This window comes from Aethalodelphis obliquidens, unplaced genomic scaffold (assembly GCF_003676395.1).
Source record: "Aethalodelphis obliquidens isolate GAN/ISIS:26980383/991018 unplaced genomic scaffold, ASM367639v1 scaffold74, whole genome shotgun sequence".
In the NCBI taxonomy this organism is placed as follows: Eukaryota; Metazoa; Chordata; class Mammalia; order Artiodactyla; family Delphinidae; genus Aethalodelphis; species Aethalodelphis obliquidens.
In genome coordinates this window covers 5,509,867-5,528,182 of record NW_020838018.1, presented here as the reverse complement: position 1 = coordinate 5,528,182, position 18,316 = coordinate 5,509,867, and the positions used below count along the sequence as shown (strand labels likewise).

The 18,316-nt window shown below is 36.5% G+C and overlaps 1 protein-coding gene across 4 annotated transcripts in view; it reads left to right on the top strand.

Moving 5' to 3' along the window:
- The window catches only part of LOC113612314 (zinc finger protein OZF-like), a 32,276-nt gene extending 14,575 nt beyond the window's left edge, over nt 1-17,701 (top strand). For all 4 annotated transcript variants that reach the window (XM_027092118.1, XM_027092117.1, XM_027092115.1 and 1 more), the window contains 2 exons: nt 10,387-10,479; nt 15,246-17,701. In XM_027092118.1, the coding sequence (XP_026947919.1) occupies nt 10,387-10,479; nt 15,246-16,333 (1,181 nt within the window). In that variant the 3' untranslated portion in view covers nt 16,334-17,701. The remainder of the gene's footprint in view (nt 1-10,386; nt 10,480-15,245) is intronic.
- Nucleotides 17,702-18,316: the final 615 nt, after the last annotated feature.

Below are 18,316 nucleotides of genomic sequence, written 5' to 3'. Positions count from 1 at the left end.
TTCAGTAGTTGCGGCATGTGGGCCCAGTAGTTGTGGATCGCAGGCTCAGTAGTTGTGGCACATGGGCTTAGTTGCTCTGCAGTGTGTGGGATCTGCCTGGATCAGGGCTCGAACCCGTGTCCCCTGCATTGACAGGCGAATTCTTAACCACTGCGCCACCCGGTTTTGCTTTTTTAATGTAAGCATAAGGCTCTCTATTTTCCTTTGAAAACTGCTTTAGCTGCATCACACAAGTTTTGATGTTGTGTTTTTATTTTCATTTAATCCAAGATATTTTTTAAAATGTCCAGTGATTTCTTGTTTGATCCATTGGTTTTGTAGAATTTGTTTACTTTCCAACTATTTGTTTCATAATTTCTTATTGTTATAATTTTTATATCCTTTGTTTGTGTGTCACTCTGGATAATATTTCATGCATGGTTCAGTCTTATTGAATGTATTGAAATTTGTCTTAGGGCCTAGCATATGATCCTGGGGAATGTTCCATATGTGACTGAAAAGAGTACTTTTTCTTGATGGAGATTAGTTCCAGTGGGCTGATCATGTTGCTGAAGGCTTTTATATCCTTTTAATATCTTATCTACTTGTTTTATTAAATATTGAGAAAGGAATGTGAGTATCTAAGTATAATTTGTGTGTTATCTTTTTTAACAAGATTTGCTTCAGGCATTTTGAAGCTCTGTTTTTAAGTGGCAAAGCACTTAGGATTGTTACATCCTCCTGATGAATTTTCCCTTTTAGCATTTTGCATTGTTTATTTTTATTCCTGGTAGTATTTCTTTTCCTGAATTTTGTTTGGTACTGTATAGTCAGTCAGACTATCATTTGCTTATTGTGTGCTTCGTGTGATATATAGTTTTTCTGTCCTTTTATTTCTAACCTGTGTCTTTACATTCACAGTCAGTTTCTAAGAGAGAGTAGGTTTGTTTTACTTTTTATTCGCTCTGACAATTTTTGTGTTTTAGCAAAATGTTCATATCACTTATATTTAATGCTATCTTTGTGGTTGAATTTGAAACCTTCTTGCTGTTTACCTTCTAGTTTTTTGTCTTTTTTTACCCCCTCTTTCCTACCTTCTCTGTGATTAACTCGTTCCCCCCCCCCCCCCCCTTGTTTTTTTTTCTTTGGCTGTGCTGTGTGGCATGCAGGATCTCAGTTCCCTGACCAGGGATTGAACCTGGGCCCTCAGCAGTGAAAGAACAAGTCCTAAGCACTGGACCACCAGGGAATTCCCTTAACTACTTATTTTTAATGAATCTCCTTTAAACACTTTTTGGCTTCTGAGATATACTTGTTTGTATTTTTAGTGGTTTCTAAATATACATCTCTGAAGTGTCAGTCTGCCTTCAAATATCTTGTTACTTCAACTTTGTTATTACAGAATATTTTCCTTTTCTGTCTTTCATCCTTTGTGTTCTTGTTGTCATTTATTTTACTTCTACATATCTTATAATCCACATAATACATTGTTTTCTTCTTATAAAATGTTATTTGCACTTTAAGATATTTTTAAAACAAGAACAATGTGTTTTATTTATATATTATCCATTTACTTTTCTCTTTATTTCTTTTGTGTAGATTCATATTTACACTTGGTATAATTTTTTAAAATCCAGATGACTTAACTTTTCTTTTAGATCTGGTCAGCTGGCAATGGGTTTTATTTATTCATTTGTCTAAAAGTGTCATTATATTTTTGGATGAGTACTAGCACTTTGAATTTGCTCAGGATTCCAGACACTGGTTTGGGGAGACAAGAGGAACCTAACTTGATTGGGGCAGGTGAAAGTTAATACTTAATTTTAGGTCCTTTATTTAGCAGAGAAAGTTAGTAAGAATAATGTACTGAATTTGTAAGATAAGCATGAACAGTTTGAAAATCTCATGTTTGGGCATACTGACTTTTTTTTAAAAGCTGCCATTTAGAATAAGTCACAGGGGAACAGAAATGTTTGCCATTCTAATATTAATATTAGACTTTAATATTAGACTTTTGAATCATCTGGGAAAATTTGTTAGAAATGCAGATTCTCATGTCACCCCAGAACATTAGACATTCTAATATTAATATTAGACTCTAATATTAGACTTTTGAATCATCTGGGAAAATTTGTTAGAAATGCAGATTCTCATATGTCACCGCAGAACCACAACTTAAGAACCACTAGAGTAATAGAATGCTCAGTTGGCCGGGTGCCCTTTGAAATTAATGAGGAATTCCTGAAGGCACTGAATATGGCAGGTCTATTAGGACCATATGGCCCTTTGACTTGGGAGTCCCAGTGACCTTCTCAGAGTGCCTTTGAGGTCAAAAGCTGCCATAACGGCACTAAGGTATTAGCCTTTTGCACCATTCACAAGCAAACAATGCAGTTTCCAAATAAGTATATGATTGGAACATAACAAAATGAGTGCAAAAGCACATGAGAACCTACATGTCTTATTAAAGAGATCTATGTCAGTTTTTATATCTGATGTAAATATTGGTAATCCTTATAACAAAACCCTTTGGAGTCTTTTAGTGTTTTTCTCCCCTCCGGGGAGTATATTGTCCTGCCTTGAAGTTCAGTTCTGGACTTTTGTTTTAACACTGTTTTCTCAACATGTTCATGTTTTTCTCTATCTTCTTTAACCTGTGGAGTGTATTAGAATAGCAGCTTTGAGGTCCTTGGAAGCAAATTTAATCTCAGATGACATTTTTTCTTCTGTCCCATTGATTGACTTGTTTCCTGGTCATGAATCATGTTTTCCTTCTTTTCATACTTGGTCATTTTTTTTAAATTTAATTTTAATTTTATACTGGGGTATAGTTGATTTATAATGTTGTAGTAGTTTCAAGGTACAGCAGAGTGATTTAGTTTTAAATATTCATATAAGCATTCTTTTTCAGATTCTTTTTCCATATAGATTATTATAGAATATTGAGTAGAGTTCCCTGTACCATAAAGTATATCCTTGTTTATTTGATATATAGTAGTGTGTATATGTTAATCCCAAACTCCTAACTATTCCCTCCCCCGCCTTTCCCCTTTGGTAACCATAAATTTGTTTTCAAATTTATGAGTGTGTTTCTGTTTTGTAAATAAGTTCACTTACATCATTTTTTTAGATTCCACATGTAAGGATATCATGTAATATTTATCTTTCTCTGTCTGACTTCACTTAGTGTGATAATCTCTAGGTCCATCTGCAAATGGCATTATTTTATTCTTTTTGCTACAAATGTTACAAATGGCATTAGTTTATTCTTTTTTATGGCTGAGTAATATTCCACGGTAGATATGCACTGCATCTTTATCCATTCCTCTGTTGATGGACACTTAGGTTGCTTCCTTGTCTTGGCTACTGTAAATAGTGCTGCAGTGAACACTGGGATGCATGTATCTTTTTAAATTATGGTTTTCTCCGGTTATATGCCCAAGAGTGGGATTGCTGGGTCATATGGTAGTTGTATTTTTAGGTTTTCAAGAAACCTCCACACTGTTCTCCATAGTGCTTTTACCAAATTACATTACCACTGACAATGGAGGAGGGTTCCCTTTTCTCCACACCCTCTCCAGCATTTATTGTTCATGGACTTTTTGATGATGGCCAGTCTGACTGGTGTGAGGTGATACATCATTGTAGTTTTGATTTGCATTTCTCTAATAATTAGAGATGTTGAGCATCTTTTCCTGTGCTTTTTGGCCATCTGTATGTCTTCTTTGGAGAGATGTCTATTTACATCTTTTGCCCATTTATTGATTGTTCTGTTTTGTGGGTTTTTTTGATATTGAGCTGCATGAGCTGTTTGTATATTTTGGAGATTAATCCTTTGTCAGTTGGTTTCTTTGCAAATATTTTATCTCATTCTGTAGGTTGTCATTTTGTTTTGTTTATGGTTTCCTGTGCTGTGCAAAAGGTTTTAAGTTTAATTAGGTCCCATTTGTTTATTTTTGTTTTTATTTTTATTACTCTAGGAGGTGGATCTAAATAGATGTTGCTGCAATTTATGCCAAAGAGTGTCTGCCTGTGTTTTCCTCTAAGAGTTTTATAGTATCTGGCCTTACATTTAGGTCTTTAATCTGTTTTGAGTTTATTTTTGTCTGTGGTGTTAGAGAATGTTCTAGTGTCATTCTTTTTACATGTTGCTGTCCAGTTTTCCCAGCACCATTTATTGAAGAGGTTGTCTTTTGTCCATTGTATGTTCTGGCCTCCATTGTTTTAGATTAATTGACCATAGTTGTGTGGGTTTATTTCTGGGCTTTCTGTCCTGTTCCATTTATCTATATTTCTGTTTTTGTGCCAGTACCATACTGTTTTGATGACTGTAGCTTTGTAGGATAGTCTGAAGTCAGGGAGCCCGATTCCTCCAGCTCTGTTTTTCTTTCTCAGAATTGCTTTGGCTATTCAGGGTCTTTTTTGTCTCCACACAAATTTTCAATTTTTTTCTTTTAGTTCTGTGAAAAATGCCATTGATAATTTGATACGGATTGCATTGGATCTGTAGATTGCATTGGGTAGAATAGTCATTTTGATAATATTGTTTCTTCCAATCCAACAGCATGTTATATATTCCCATCTGTTTGTGTCATCTTCAGTTTCTTTCATCAGCGTCTTATAGTTTTCAGAGTACAGGTCTTTTGCTTCCTTAGGTAGGTTTATTCCTAGGTATTTTATTCTTTTTGATGTGATGGTAAATGGGATTGTTTCCTTAACTTCTCTTTCTGATCTTTCATTGTTAGTGTATAGGAATGCAAGAGATTTCTGTGCATCAATTTTGTATCCTGCAACCTTTCCAAATTCACTGATTAGCTCTGGTAGTTTTCTTTTAGCATCTTTAGGATTTTCTATGTATAATATCGTGTCATTTTTGAACAGTGACAGTTTTACTTCTTCTTTTCCAATTTGGATTCCTTTTGTTTCTTTTTCTTCTCTGATTGCAATGGCTAGGACTTCCAAAACTGTAAAAGTGAATAAAAGTGGCAAGACTGGAGATCCTTGTCTTGTTCATGATCTTAGAGGAAGTGCTTTCAACTTTTCATGGTTGAGAATGATGTTAGCTGTGGGCTTGTCATATATGGCCTTTATTATGTTGAGGTAGGTTTCCTCTATGCCCACATTTGGAGAGTTTTTATAATAAATGGGTGCTGAATTTTGTCGAAAGCTTTTCTGCTTCTGTTGAGATGATGATACAGTTTTTATTCTTCCGTTTGTTAATGTGGTGTGTCATACTGATTGATTTGTGCATATTGAAGAATTCTTGCATCCCTGGGATAAATCCCACTTGGTCATTGTGTATGATCCTTTTAATGTATTGTTGAATTCGTTTTTTTAGTATTTTGTTGAGTATTTTTGCATCTATGTTCATCAGTGATATTGGCCTGTAATTTTCTTTTTTTGTGGTGTCTTTGTCTCATTTTGGTATCAGGGTGATGGTGGCCTCATAGAACAAGTTTGGGAGTATTCCCTCCTCTGCAATTTTTGGAAGAGTTCCGGAAGGATAGGTGTTAACTCTTCCCTAAATGTTGATGGAATTCGCCTGTGAAGCCATCTGGTCCTGGACTTTTGTTTCTTGGAAATTTTTTAACCACAGTTTCAATTTCAGTACTTGTGATTGGTCTGTTTATATTTTCTGTTTCTTCCTGGTTCAGTCTTGGCAGATTGTACCTTTCTAAGAATTTGTCCATTACTTCTAGGTTGTCCATTTTATTGGCATATAGTTGCTTGTAGTAGTCTCTTATAGATCCTTTGTGTTTCTATGGTGTGAGTTGTAACTCCTTTTTCTTTTCTAATTTTATTGGTTTGAGCCCTCTTCCTTTTTTTCTTGATGAGTCTGGCTAAAGGTTTACCAATTTTTTATCTTTTCAAAGAACCAGCTTTTAGTTTCATTGACCTTTTCTATTGTTTTCCCAATCTCTCTTTCATTTATTTCTGCTCTAATCTTTATTATTTCTTTCCTTATGCTACCTTTGGAATTTGTTTTTTCTTTCTCTAGTTGCTTTTGGTGTAATATTAGGTTGTTAATATTTGAGATTTTTCTTCTTTCCTGTGGTAAGGTTGTATTGCTATGAACTTCCCCCTTAGAACTGCTTTTGCTGCCTCCCACGTTTCAGATCGTCATGTTTTCATTTTCATTTGTGTCGAAGTATTTTTTTATTTCCTCTTTGATTTCTTCAGTGATCCATTGGTTGTTTAGTAATATATTGTTTATCCTCCATGTGTTTGTGTTTTTTACAGTTTTTTTCCTTGTAGTGGATTTCTAATCTCATAGCACTGTGGTTGGAGGAGATGCTTGCTATGATGTAAATCTTCTTAAATTTACAGAGGCTTGATTTGTGACCCAAGATGTGATCTATCCTGGAGATTGTTCTGTGTGCCCTTGAGAAGAATGTGTATTCTGCTGTGAGATGGAAATGTCTTATAAATATCAACTAAGTCATTTAAGACTTGTGTTTCCTTAGTGATTTTCTGTGTGGTTGATCTGTCCTTTGAAGGTGGGGTTTAATAATAGTGGCATTGAAATCTCCCACTATTATGTGTTACTGTTGATTTCTCCTTTTATGGCTGTTAGTATTTGCCTTATATATCAAGTTGCTCCTATGTTAGGGCATATATATTTATAATTTTTATATCTTCTTCTTGGATTAATCCCTTGATCATTATTCAGTGTCCTTATTTGTCTTTTGTAACAGTCTTTATTTTAAAGACTATTTTGTCTGATAAGAAGATTGGTACTCCAGCTTTCTTTTGATTTCCATTTGCTTGGAATATGTTTTTCCATTCCTTCACTTTCAGTCTGTATGTGTCCCTAGGTCTGAAGTGGGTTTTTTGTAGACAGCATATATATGGGTCTTGTTTTTGTATCCATTCAGCCAGCCTATAAGTCTTTTGGGTGGAGCATATCTATATGTATGTTCTTATTGCCATTTTGTTAATTGTTTTGAATTTGTGTTTGTGGGGCTTTTTTCTTCCCTTCCTCTTTTCTCTTTGGTGATTTGATGACTATCTTTAGAGTTGTGTTTGCCTTGCTTTGTCTTCTTTTGTGTGTGTGTCTCTATTGTAGATTTTCAGTTTATGGTTACCATGAGGTTTTGATATAGAAGTCTGTATATAAACAAGATTGTTTTAAGCTGCTGGTCTCTTAATTTCAAATGCATTTCCAATATCCTACATTTGTACCATCCTCTTCTCACAGTTGCTGGCTTTGATATCATTTCTGTGTGGATGATTTCCTACCTTTACTGTTTGCCTTTACCAGTGAACTTTTCCATTAATAATTTTCTTGTTTCTTGTTTCTAGTTGTGACTTTTTCTTTCCATCTGGAGAAGTTCCTTTAGCATTTGTTGTAAAGGTAGTTTGGCGGTGCTGAATTCTCTCAGGTTTTGCTTGTCTGTAAAGCTTTTGATTTCTCCATTGAATCTGAACGAGAGCCTTGCTGGGTAGAGGATTCTTGGTTGTAGATTCTTCCCTTTCATCGCTTTCAGTATATCATACCACTCCCTTCTGGCCTGCAGAGTTTCTGCTGAAAAATCAGCTCATAACTTTATGGGAATTTTGTTGTATGTTATTTGTTGCTTATCCTTGTTGCTGTTAATACTTTCTCGTTGTCTTTAATTTTTGTCAATTTGATTAATGTGTGTCTCAGTGTGTTCCTCCTTGGGTTTTTCCTGACTGGGCCTCTGCAGTTCCTGCACTTGGGTGACTGTTTCCTTTCCCATGTTAGGGAAATCTTCAGTTATTATCTCTTCAAATATTTTCTCAGGCCCTTTCTCTCTCTCTTCTTCTGGAACCCCTATAATGCGAATATTGGTGCATATAATGTTGTCCCAGAGGTCTCTTAGACTGTTCTCATTTCTTTGCATTCTTTTTTCTTTATCTGTTCTGCAGCAGTGATTTCCAACAATCTGTCTTCCAGCTCACTTATTTGTTAGTCTGCCTCATTTTTCCTGCTATTGATTCCTTCTCATGTATTTATATTTCAGTTATTGTATTGTTCAACTCCCTTCTCAAAGCTTCTAGTGCATTATTAAACATTTCTTCTATCTTCTTCATCTGTGCCTCATTCTTTTCCCAAGATCTTGGATCATCTTTATTATCATTACTCTGTATTCTTTTTCAGTTACGTTGGCTATCTCTATTTCACTTAGTTGTTATTCTGTGGTTTTATCTTGTTCCTTCGTCTGGGCCATACTTCTCTGCTGTCTTATTTTATCTAACTTTCTGTGTTTGTGGTCTCCATTCCTCAGTTTGCAGGACTGTAGTTCCTTTTGCTTCTGGTGTCTGCCCCCTGGTCGGTGAGGTTGGTCCAGAGACTTGTGTAGGCTTCCTGGTTGGAGAGACTGGTGCCTGCCCACTGGTGGGTGGAGCTGGGTCTTGTCCCTCTGGTGGTCAGGGCCTTGTCAGGGGGTTTGTTTAGAGGCAGCTGTGGGGTTAGGAAGACTGTAGGCAGCCTGTCTGCTGGTGGGTGAGGCTGTGTTCCCACCTTGTTGGTTGTTTGGCCTGAGGCATCCCTGCACTGGAGCCTGTAGGCTGTTGGTTGGGGCCAGCTGTCGGTGCCAAGATGATGATCTCCCGAAGAGCTCATGGTGATGATTATTTCTTGAGGCCTCCGCCAGCAGTGTACTTGCCCCCACAGACAACCACGGCCAACCCCCGCTTCTCCAAGAAACCCTCCAAGACCCACAGCTATGTCTGGCACAGGCTCCTGTGGAGTCACTGCTTTGCCCTGGTTCCTAGTGCACATGAAAAACCTTGTGTGTGTCCTCCAAGAATGGAATCTCTGTTTCCTCCAGTCCTTTGGAGCTCCTGCACTCAAGCCCCACTAGTGTTCAAAGCCAAATGCTCTGGCAGTGCCTCCTCCTGATGCCAGACCCACAGACTTGGGAGCCTGACGTGGGGCTCAGAATTCTCACTCCTGTGGGAAACCCTCTGCGATATAATTATTTTCCAGTTTGTAGGCCACCTACCCAGTGAGCATGGGATTTGATTATATCGCAGAAGCTCCCCTCCTACCGTCTCGTTTTGGCTTCTTCTTTGTCTTTGGGTGTAGAATATCTTGTTTGGTAGGTTCAAGTCTTTTTTGTCAATGGTTGATTGCAGTTGTGATTTTGATGTTTTCATGAGAGGAGGTGAGCTCAAGTTCTTCTACTCCGCCATCTTGTCTCCTGCTCCCCGCCCTCTACTTAGTCATTTTTGATAGTGTGCTACATATTGTGACTTTTGCATTGTTGACTGCTAGATTTTGTGATATTTGTTTAAATTCTTTGGGTCATTTTTTGGGGGAGTAGTAAATTAGTTGAGAATAATTTTAATCCTTTCAGTGTTTGCTTCTAATGTAATTTTTTTTTTTTTTTTTTTTTTGCGGTACGTGGGCCTCTCACTGTTGTGGCCTCTCCCGTTGCGGAGCACAGGCTCCGGAGGCGCAGACTCAGCGGCCATGGCTCACAGGCCTAGCCGCTCCGCGGCACGTGGGATCTTCCCGGACCGGGGCACTAACCCGTGTCCCCTGCATCAGCAGGTGGACTCTCAACCACTGTGCCACCAGGGAAGCCCCTAATGTAATTTAATTCAAGTAAATCATTTAAATTAACTCAGTATTTGCTTGTTATTTCAGGTCTAGAGCATTCTTTAAGACTAACTTGGTCACAGTAGTAGGACAATAATACTCTTGGATACAGAGCATCTAATACCTCACATAGTAGAAGATCTTTCCACTCTTTCCAAACCTCCTGTCTCTGTGTATGCTTGGGAATTTTTCCACCTATTGTGTTTGGGTTCTTTTTCTGCATTGTTGGAAGCTTTCTTATATGAATGTACAAATTTTACTCAAGGTGACCTTTCTGTTAGAGCTTCCTGCCTCTCTCTCAGCGTACCTCTTTCCTCTGAAATATTTTACTCCAGAAATTCTAATTGTTTTGGCTTTCCTGAACTCTGAACTTTGCATTCTGTAGTTCAGCAGGCTGTGATTTGGTGTCTTCTTTCTGTACCATAACCTAGAAATTCTGTTTCTTTCCGTTCTCTCAGAGGTCCTTGTTTTCCAGTGCCATTGTCTCATGTGTAACCCCTAAAGGTCATTATTTTATTGATTTTGTATGGTTTCCAGTTGATTGGCATGTACCATTATTCCTCTTACACCATGATGGTCATGATTGGAAGTTCCTGTGCAGAGCCTTATTTAAACCTCTATACATGTAGACTCAGTGTTATGTATCCTTATGATTCAGGGCTTTAATGAGATCAATTCCTTTTTAGATTCAGAAAAAACTATATTGTAGTTTCCTCTCCAAAGGAAAGGTCAAATGAGCACCATCACTTTGCTACTCCTATAACTGTTCCTTCCTTCACATTCATGTGCATTAAAGCCAGTTCAGCTGATCTAAATGCCATATTATTTCCCATTTACAGGGTGTTATTTTACAAAACCGGATGTAATCATCAAGTTGGAGCAAGATGATCCATTGTTATTAGAGGAAGAATTTCTAAACAAGAGCCATGCAGGTGAGTTGAGTACTTTAGACACAACTCCAGGGGAAGTTAGATCCAAAATGGTCAGTTAGAGGTGGACATTGTGAAATAGTTTAAACACTTTTCTTTGTGAGGACTTATATCTTGAAGTGTGTAAAGAGTATACCAAATATGATGTAAATGAGTGTGTAAGAAAAGGGATGGAATATTAGCACATTGATTTTCTCATCTTACAAATAGTAAGCTTCAAGATACAGTACAAACCCAAATACATAGATGATTATTCTAAATATAAATGATATAAACATTTCCATTCAAACATGCAATTTAGCAGTCATTCACATGGGGAATTTTCTTCAGTTTTCTGCATTGTTACTTTAGAAGTCAAGAGTCAGTAAATCATGTATTTGGTCCTGGTTTCTCTGTTGTTTCTGTGGCCTCTTTAATATCTCTACACTAGACCATTTCATATTGATTACAGCACCTTTATGACATGTTTTAATAATGAGCTGATCAAATTTCAAAAAATACTTATGAGATTTTTTTTGGCATGATATTAAACCTTGAATTTAACTTTGAAAAATTGAATTCAGCCTTGACTGAGATTAGTGAATCCTGAATTATTTTTATATGTTTTCTTAATTTACCACTTTATATTTTTGATTTTCCAAATTAATTTTAGGTATGTCTCAAATACAGTCTAATAGCATTTTCTTTTAATAGTTTACATTAGCCCATTCATATTGATCGGCAATTACTTCTAAATGCTGTTTCTGTGTATAATGTTACAGAAGCTCTTCAATAATAGCCCTGCTTTCTTTTCTTTTTAGAATAAGTATGTTTTTCTCCTAATAACGTAGTTAGGTTGTACTTTGGCTTAAGGTGTGACCATAAAAATTTATAATCTCATGCAATTGCTTAATGATCCATTTATTTAGACAATGTCTAGTAATCACCTGATGTGTAAACAGTTATGAAATTAAAATGCTTACTTTCTCTTCCTTCCCATATTTTAACACCCAACTTTAGTTTCTTTTATAATCTCTCTTAGTTTTTACCTCTTCAGTATCATTGTGACCGTTACTTGATTTGTCAGCTGTAAGTTATGTATTTGGCTTCCTAGCTTTTCAAGATGTGAAAAACATCAGGATTACATCTCATTACTTTTGTTACATCTTACTTTTCCGATATTGAATATATTTTTTCTAAACGTCCAAATTCTTAAGACCTCTAAAAGAGAGTTGTAAAACAGCACAGAAATGAGAGTAATTAATTACTATAAATTTTATGAGTGATGTGACGTGTAATGATGCAGAAACTTGTGCTTAAGAAAGACCTGATGTTTTTCTGATCCAGTCATATTCTGTTTCTTTATGAGAATGATAATTCCATGGGTGGTCACTCTGTACTATTTCTTATCATGGACAGAATAGTTGTATGTATATTTATGCTAAGTTTCATATTTTTATAACCATGAGGAGACAAATCAAACAGTGGGAAATGATATTTGTTATAAATATACCTCAGAAAGAATTTATTTCTATAATACATAAGGAATTCAGCTCTTAAGACAGATATCTCCTTAGTATGGCCTTCCATGACTATCGTATTTTAAATGTCACTCCTGTGTCAAATAGTCTTATTTCCTCCTTTTTTCTGTTTCATTTTTCTCCCAACCACTCAACTCCTAATATACCATTGTGAAGTATGAATTTTTCCCTCTGTCTCTTTCCACTGGAATATAAGCTCTCTGAGAGCAGATATTTAAAATATTTTATTTTCTGATTCAGTACCTGAGACAAAAACTTGGGACTCAAATGTATGTTAAATATTAAACTACTAAAATTGTTAGTAAAAAGGTAAGCAACCCATTTAAAAAAGAGTCAAAGTCCATAAAGAGGCATTTCTCAAAGAAGGGGATGAATGGCATAGATGAAAAAAGCTTACTCTGGGAAGCACAAATTCAGATCAGATCACACTGTAGTATGATGTTCTTCCCACTCAATTTTCAAACATGGAGAAGTTTTATGATTCCAAGAGTATGATGATATGCAGGGAATCATCAGCAAGGCAGGAGCGGTATTAATTGGTATTTGGGAAAACAGATTAGCATTTTCTTTAAATTTTAACATACATGTTCCCCATGACTCAGTAGTTTCACTCCCAGGTTTATCTTCTAGAGTTTCCTGTACATTTTCACTGGGAAACAAAGTAAGATACTTTTCATACAACATTTGTAAAAAGGCCAATTTTGGAAGGAACCTCAATACTAATTTACATGTGAACTTAAAGTTAAATCATTATATAATAATACAATGGAATATTACACACTGCAGGACAACCATGGTCTAAAATGAAAATTATGCATATGAAATCAAGCAGCAAAAGTCTATTGGTAGAAAAATGCCATATAAATAATGGTCAGAAACAAAAAACTGAATAGTATCTTGTTATTTGGAACAGAATGTTAAAACATACACACATACAAAAATTAAGATGTACTTAAAATGAATGTGTGTGGGTAAATTATTTGGTGTATTATAATGCACCAGAAAAGAATATTCCCTACTTTATTCCTGCCTCTTCTGGGACATTATATATAATTAATATTGTGTAGTTACATTGGTTTGACCATAAGGTTGGAGAGAGGTATTTCATACTTATTGACGCAGCAGTCAAATTTCTTTGACTAAGCCAGTGTAACTGAGAGTGGTCTGGGTAGCTCTGAAACATACTGCATTTAAAAATATATATATATATATATATATATATATATATATATATGTGTGTGTGTGTGTGTGTGTATATATATATATATTTTTTTTTTGGCTGCATTGGGTCTTTGTTGCTGTGCACAGGCTTTCTCTAGTTGCAGTGGGCAGGGGCTACACTTCATTGTGGTGCACGGGCTTCTCTTGTTGCGGAGCACAGGCTCTAGGCACATGGGCTTCAGTAGTTGTGGCTCACGGCCTCTAGAGTGCAGGCTCAGTAGTTGTGGCGCACAGGCTTAGTTGCTCTGCAGCATGTGGGATCTTCCCGGACCAGGGCTCAAACCCTTTTCCCCTGCATTGGCAGGCAGATTCTTAACCACTTCACCACCAGCGAAGTTCCATACTGCATTTTTAAGGACTACTAATTTATATCATATGACAGAGGAGTGCAAAAATAATCAGAGAATGAGAGTTCTGTTTCAGATTTAGGAGCACAAAGCTGCATGAAATATATTTTATAGGCTCTAAGAAGGTATCAGTTGAAAGAGGAACCATTATTTTAGGGGTAGCTAAAAAACTATCAGCATGCCATTTATTTTAAGATGAATCCTGATTTAAGTGATAATAATTTGCTTAAAAATGTGTGTGCCTCAATGTGCACATGTGCTCTCCATCTGTTCATTGTTAAGATGAATGGTATAGGCAGTACTTATTGTGAGAGTGTAAATTAGTGTTGGGGAGCTCTAAGAAGGTATTTTCTTGGTCAAGTTTAGAGAATAGTATTGCCTCAAAAGATATCTAGATTAATCTTTAATCCTTAAATTGGGATATAGAGTTACTTAGAGAAAGGATTGTGAGTAGAAGGTAAATGTTGAAACTGAAAAATATTATTGTAGATAAGGAACCACTGATAGGAGACAAAATAGCCTGGCCAGGCTAGATTGGAAAATATGGAGTTGTGAAATGGTAGCTAGAATATCTAATGTGCCTGGAGTTGTTAAAAAAAAAAAGTTGTTTTCCAGAATGATGCCACTTAACTCCTGTTTTCTGTTGTATTTAAAGTAGTGTGTTCAGTGCCACCTTAGGTTTTAGCATAGGGCTGGCATTTTACATCAAAGGTTAAAATAGCCTAGGTAAGATGAGTCACACATATGAAAGAAACTTTTATGTGAAATGAATAAAAAGGTTATTTCTAAATAGGCTTTTGGAAACAGGTTGAAACATGCTATTTAAGGATCTCAGCTAATAGAAACTAAGTATGTTGAGAAGTAGGTGGGGTGCTTATATAGAGATTAGTCATGGTTAAGACTAGTTTCGAGAGAGTGAGTAATCATAGTGAAAGTGGAAACTTATGATTTGATGTTCAAGAGAGGTTTGTTGTTGAACAACCCTGGTATAGTAAACTAAGGCATTAGAGCCAGCATATAGAAGTGAATTCATTCTAGGTCAAACTATGGTTTTACCTCTCATCACTTTTACACTTCTTGTACATTTGTATTTCTGTGAATAACTCCAGGAGGATTTGAGCTTGAGCTATAGAATTGTTTCTATAATCAGGAGAAAATTAGTGCAATTATAAATTTATTTTAGTGTTCATGTGTTTAGAATAGAAAAGGGGGGACTCCAGCCGGAAGCTTGTAGACTTCCCACTGTAATCTCTAGTTGGAAGTATAAGGACCTGGACATTGTTATTCTTCCTCAGTCCAATCCCTTCTTTGATCTATCATTTGAAAACCCTTGTTAACTGATTTTTCTTACAATTCTACCTACTGCTCATAATCAGTCATCCCAGTCTCTCATTTTCAGATTTCCTGAGTGAACCACTTTTGAGAGTCCTATTATCTATTTACCATTCATTTCCTTATTTTTAAAATGCCAACTATATAGTAATAATCATCATAATTTTGTTGTCCTTTTTTCTCAAGGAGTATAGGAATAGTATAAACATTTGGAATGTTTATTTCAGGGAGACTTGGTGCCTAGAAAGCAAATAATTAAATACAATATAGCACATATATATAAAGGCTGCATCCTATAAGAAATGTGTTTAATGTTCATAAGACATTTTAATTTTCTTTATTTTATAAGACAGCAAACTTGATAACCTCTTAGAGAAAAGTCTGGCAAATCAAGGAAAATACTTGCAAGAAGACTTTTTTGCTCAACTTCAGAATAAAGACAAAGTTGAGAAAACTTTCCTCCAGGAGTTACACTGCAGAGAACATCAAAGCACTCACTCAGAAATAAAGACCTTTGAAATTGGAGGAAACTTAAGCCCTGATGCAGCCCTTACCATTCCCCAGAAGTGTGACACAAAAGGGAGCTTCCGTCATGATACCATATTTTGGCAAACCTCGCCTGCTCAGTCTACCTTTAGTGTACATCAGAGAACTCAAATAAGGGTGAAACCCTATGGATGTAAAGAATGTGGAAAATCCTTCTCTAGGAAGTATTACCTTATTGGACATCAGAGAACTCATACGGGGGAGAGACCTTATGCATGTAATGAATGTGAGAAAACTTTTACCCACACGTCACACCTCAGAGATCATCAGAGAACTCATACAGGGGAGAAACCGTACGAATGTAGTGAGTGCGGGAAAGCTTTTAGCCATAAGTCAACCATAAAAAGACATCAGAGAAGTCACACAGGTGAGAAACCCTATGAGTGTAATAAATGTGGAAAAGTCTTCTATACAAAGTTTCACCTCACTGAGCATCAGAGTAGTCACACAGGGGCAAAACGCTATGAATGTAGTGAGTGTGGAAAATCTATCTGTAGGAAGTCGTACCTCGTTGTGCATCAGCGAATTCACACAGGGGAGAAACCCTATGAATGTAATGAGTGTGGAATATTTTTCTATAGGAAGTCATACCTCACTGGACATCAGAGAACTCATAGTGGGGAGAGACCTTATGCATGTAATGAATGTGAGAAAACTTTTACCCACATGTCAAACCTCAGAGAACATCAGAGAACTCATACAGGGGAGAAACCTTATGAATGTAGTGAGTGTGGGAAAGCTTTTAGCCATAAGTCAACCCTAAAAAGACATCAGAGAAATCACACAGGGGAGAAACCCTATGAGTGTAGTAAATGTGGAAAATGTCTCTCTAGGAAGTCTCACCTCACTCGGCATCAAAATTCACACAGAACAGAAACCTTAACAGTGTAGTAAGTGTGGAAAATCCTTCTGTGAAAATTCTCATCTACCTCTGCATCAGCGAATTCACGGAGGAGAAACCCAATGAATGGGTTGAATGTGAGAAAGCTTTAACTATGCCAGTGCTAAAGATTTCAGAGAACTCACACTGGGGAGAAATCCTATTAGTAATGAACGTGAGAAAGTTTTCCCCTATAAACTGAACCTCAGAGTACATCAGACAGTCCCCACGTGGGAGAAACCTTATCAACGGAGTAAACTTTAGAAAACTTAAAGCAGCAACCCAGGCCTAAGAACACATCAGAGAAGTCACACGGGGAAATCCCATTAACATGATGAATATGGGAAAGCTTTTAGCCAGAAGTCAGTCTTAGGACACATCAGACTGAGAAACTCTATGAATGTAATGGATATGGGGAAACTTTGACTGGAAGTACAGCATCAGAGAACTCAGGGGAAGATCAATGAATATAATAAACCTGGAAATTTTCTCTTGGAGAAATCAACCATCAATCAACAAAACTCACAGAGAAATCCCTCATGTGCATTGTGTATGGATAGTGTTTGAACCAGATTTCAGCCCTCATTGGACATTAGAGGACTCACACAAGAGGTAAATCCTTGAAATTAATCACTTATGAACAGTCTTTCCACCAGACTCAGTGGGTGTTCGAAATTTACACAGGAAAAACATCCTGTGAAGGTAATGGATGAGGAAAACTTTTCTCCCCAAAGACCACCTTCAATTTAATTGTACTGGAATCCAACATGAGGGTAGTGGGAATTATGCACTTTTTATGTAAAAACTATCATTATGTAAACATGTTAGAGGATACATTTGGATAGTTAAAATACCTCATGTTCCTGTTTTCTCTTACTGTCTTCTGGCCAGTGTATAAAAGATATACAATTGTTACTGAATTGCCTCTTCAGGAAAGAAGCCAAACAATGTTTTCTGCAAGACTTTTATTGTCTCAGGGTCACCAGTGCATTTAGTGTGAACATTATATTCATTATGCAAAAGTCATATGCACAGTCGTTGGGAGAACAAATCTGATTCAATTGAGTTGCTGTGAACAGTGGTACTCACTATTTACCCTGTAAACAGAAAAAGAAGTTGTATTTCCATTCTCTTTTAGTTCAAAATATTTTAAAATTATCTGGGACTCTTTTGATCTAAATGTTATTTAGAAGTGTGTTGTTCAGTCTGCAAATGTTTTGATTATTTCTGGCTGTTTTTTTAATTAATTCTAGCTTCATTGTCTTTTGAATTGTGCATTGTGACCCACAATGTTGTCTATCTCAATCAAAGTGCCATCTGAGCTTAAAAATGTGTATTCTGCTGTTGTAGAATAAAGTATTCTATAAACGTTGATTAGATCCCATTGATTGATGGTGCTGCTCAGTTCAACTGTGTCCTTGTTTCGACTGATGAATCCATTAAGTACAAATGGAAGTTTGTTGAAATCTCAAACTATAATTGTTTTCAGTTCTTTTTTAAAAAAATTATTTATTTTTGGTTGCGTTGGGTCTTTATTGCTGCGCGTGGACTTTCTCTTGTTGCGGCAAGCGGGGGCTACTCAGCATTGCGGTGCTCGGGCTTCTCACTGCTGTGGCTTCTCTTGTTGCAAAGCAGGCTTAGTAGTTGTGGCGCATGGGCTTAGTCACTCTGCGGCATGTGGGATCTTCCTGGACCAGGGCTCAAACCCATGTCCTCTGCACTGGCAGGCAGATTCTTAACCACTGTGCCACCAGGGAAGTCCCAGTTCTTGCCTCCTATTTTGATCTGTTTTTAAACACATACTCTTAAGGCTTGTTCTATCTTCTGCTGAATCTACCCCTTTACCATTATGTAATGCTTCTCTTTATGCCTGATAATTTTCCTTTTGTTAATTCAGCTTTGTCTGAAAGTAATAAAGCTACTGTAGTTTACTTTTGTTTTTTTTTTTAATGGCTTTTAAAATTTTATTTATTTATTTATTTGGCTTAGTTGCG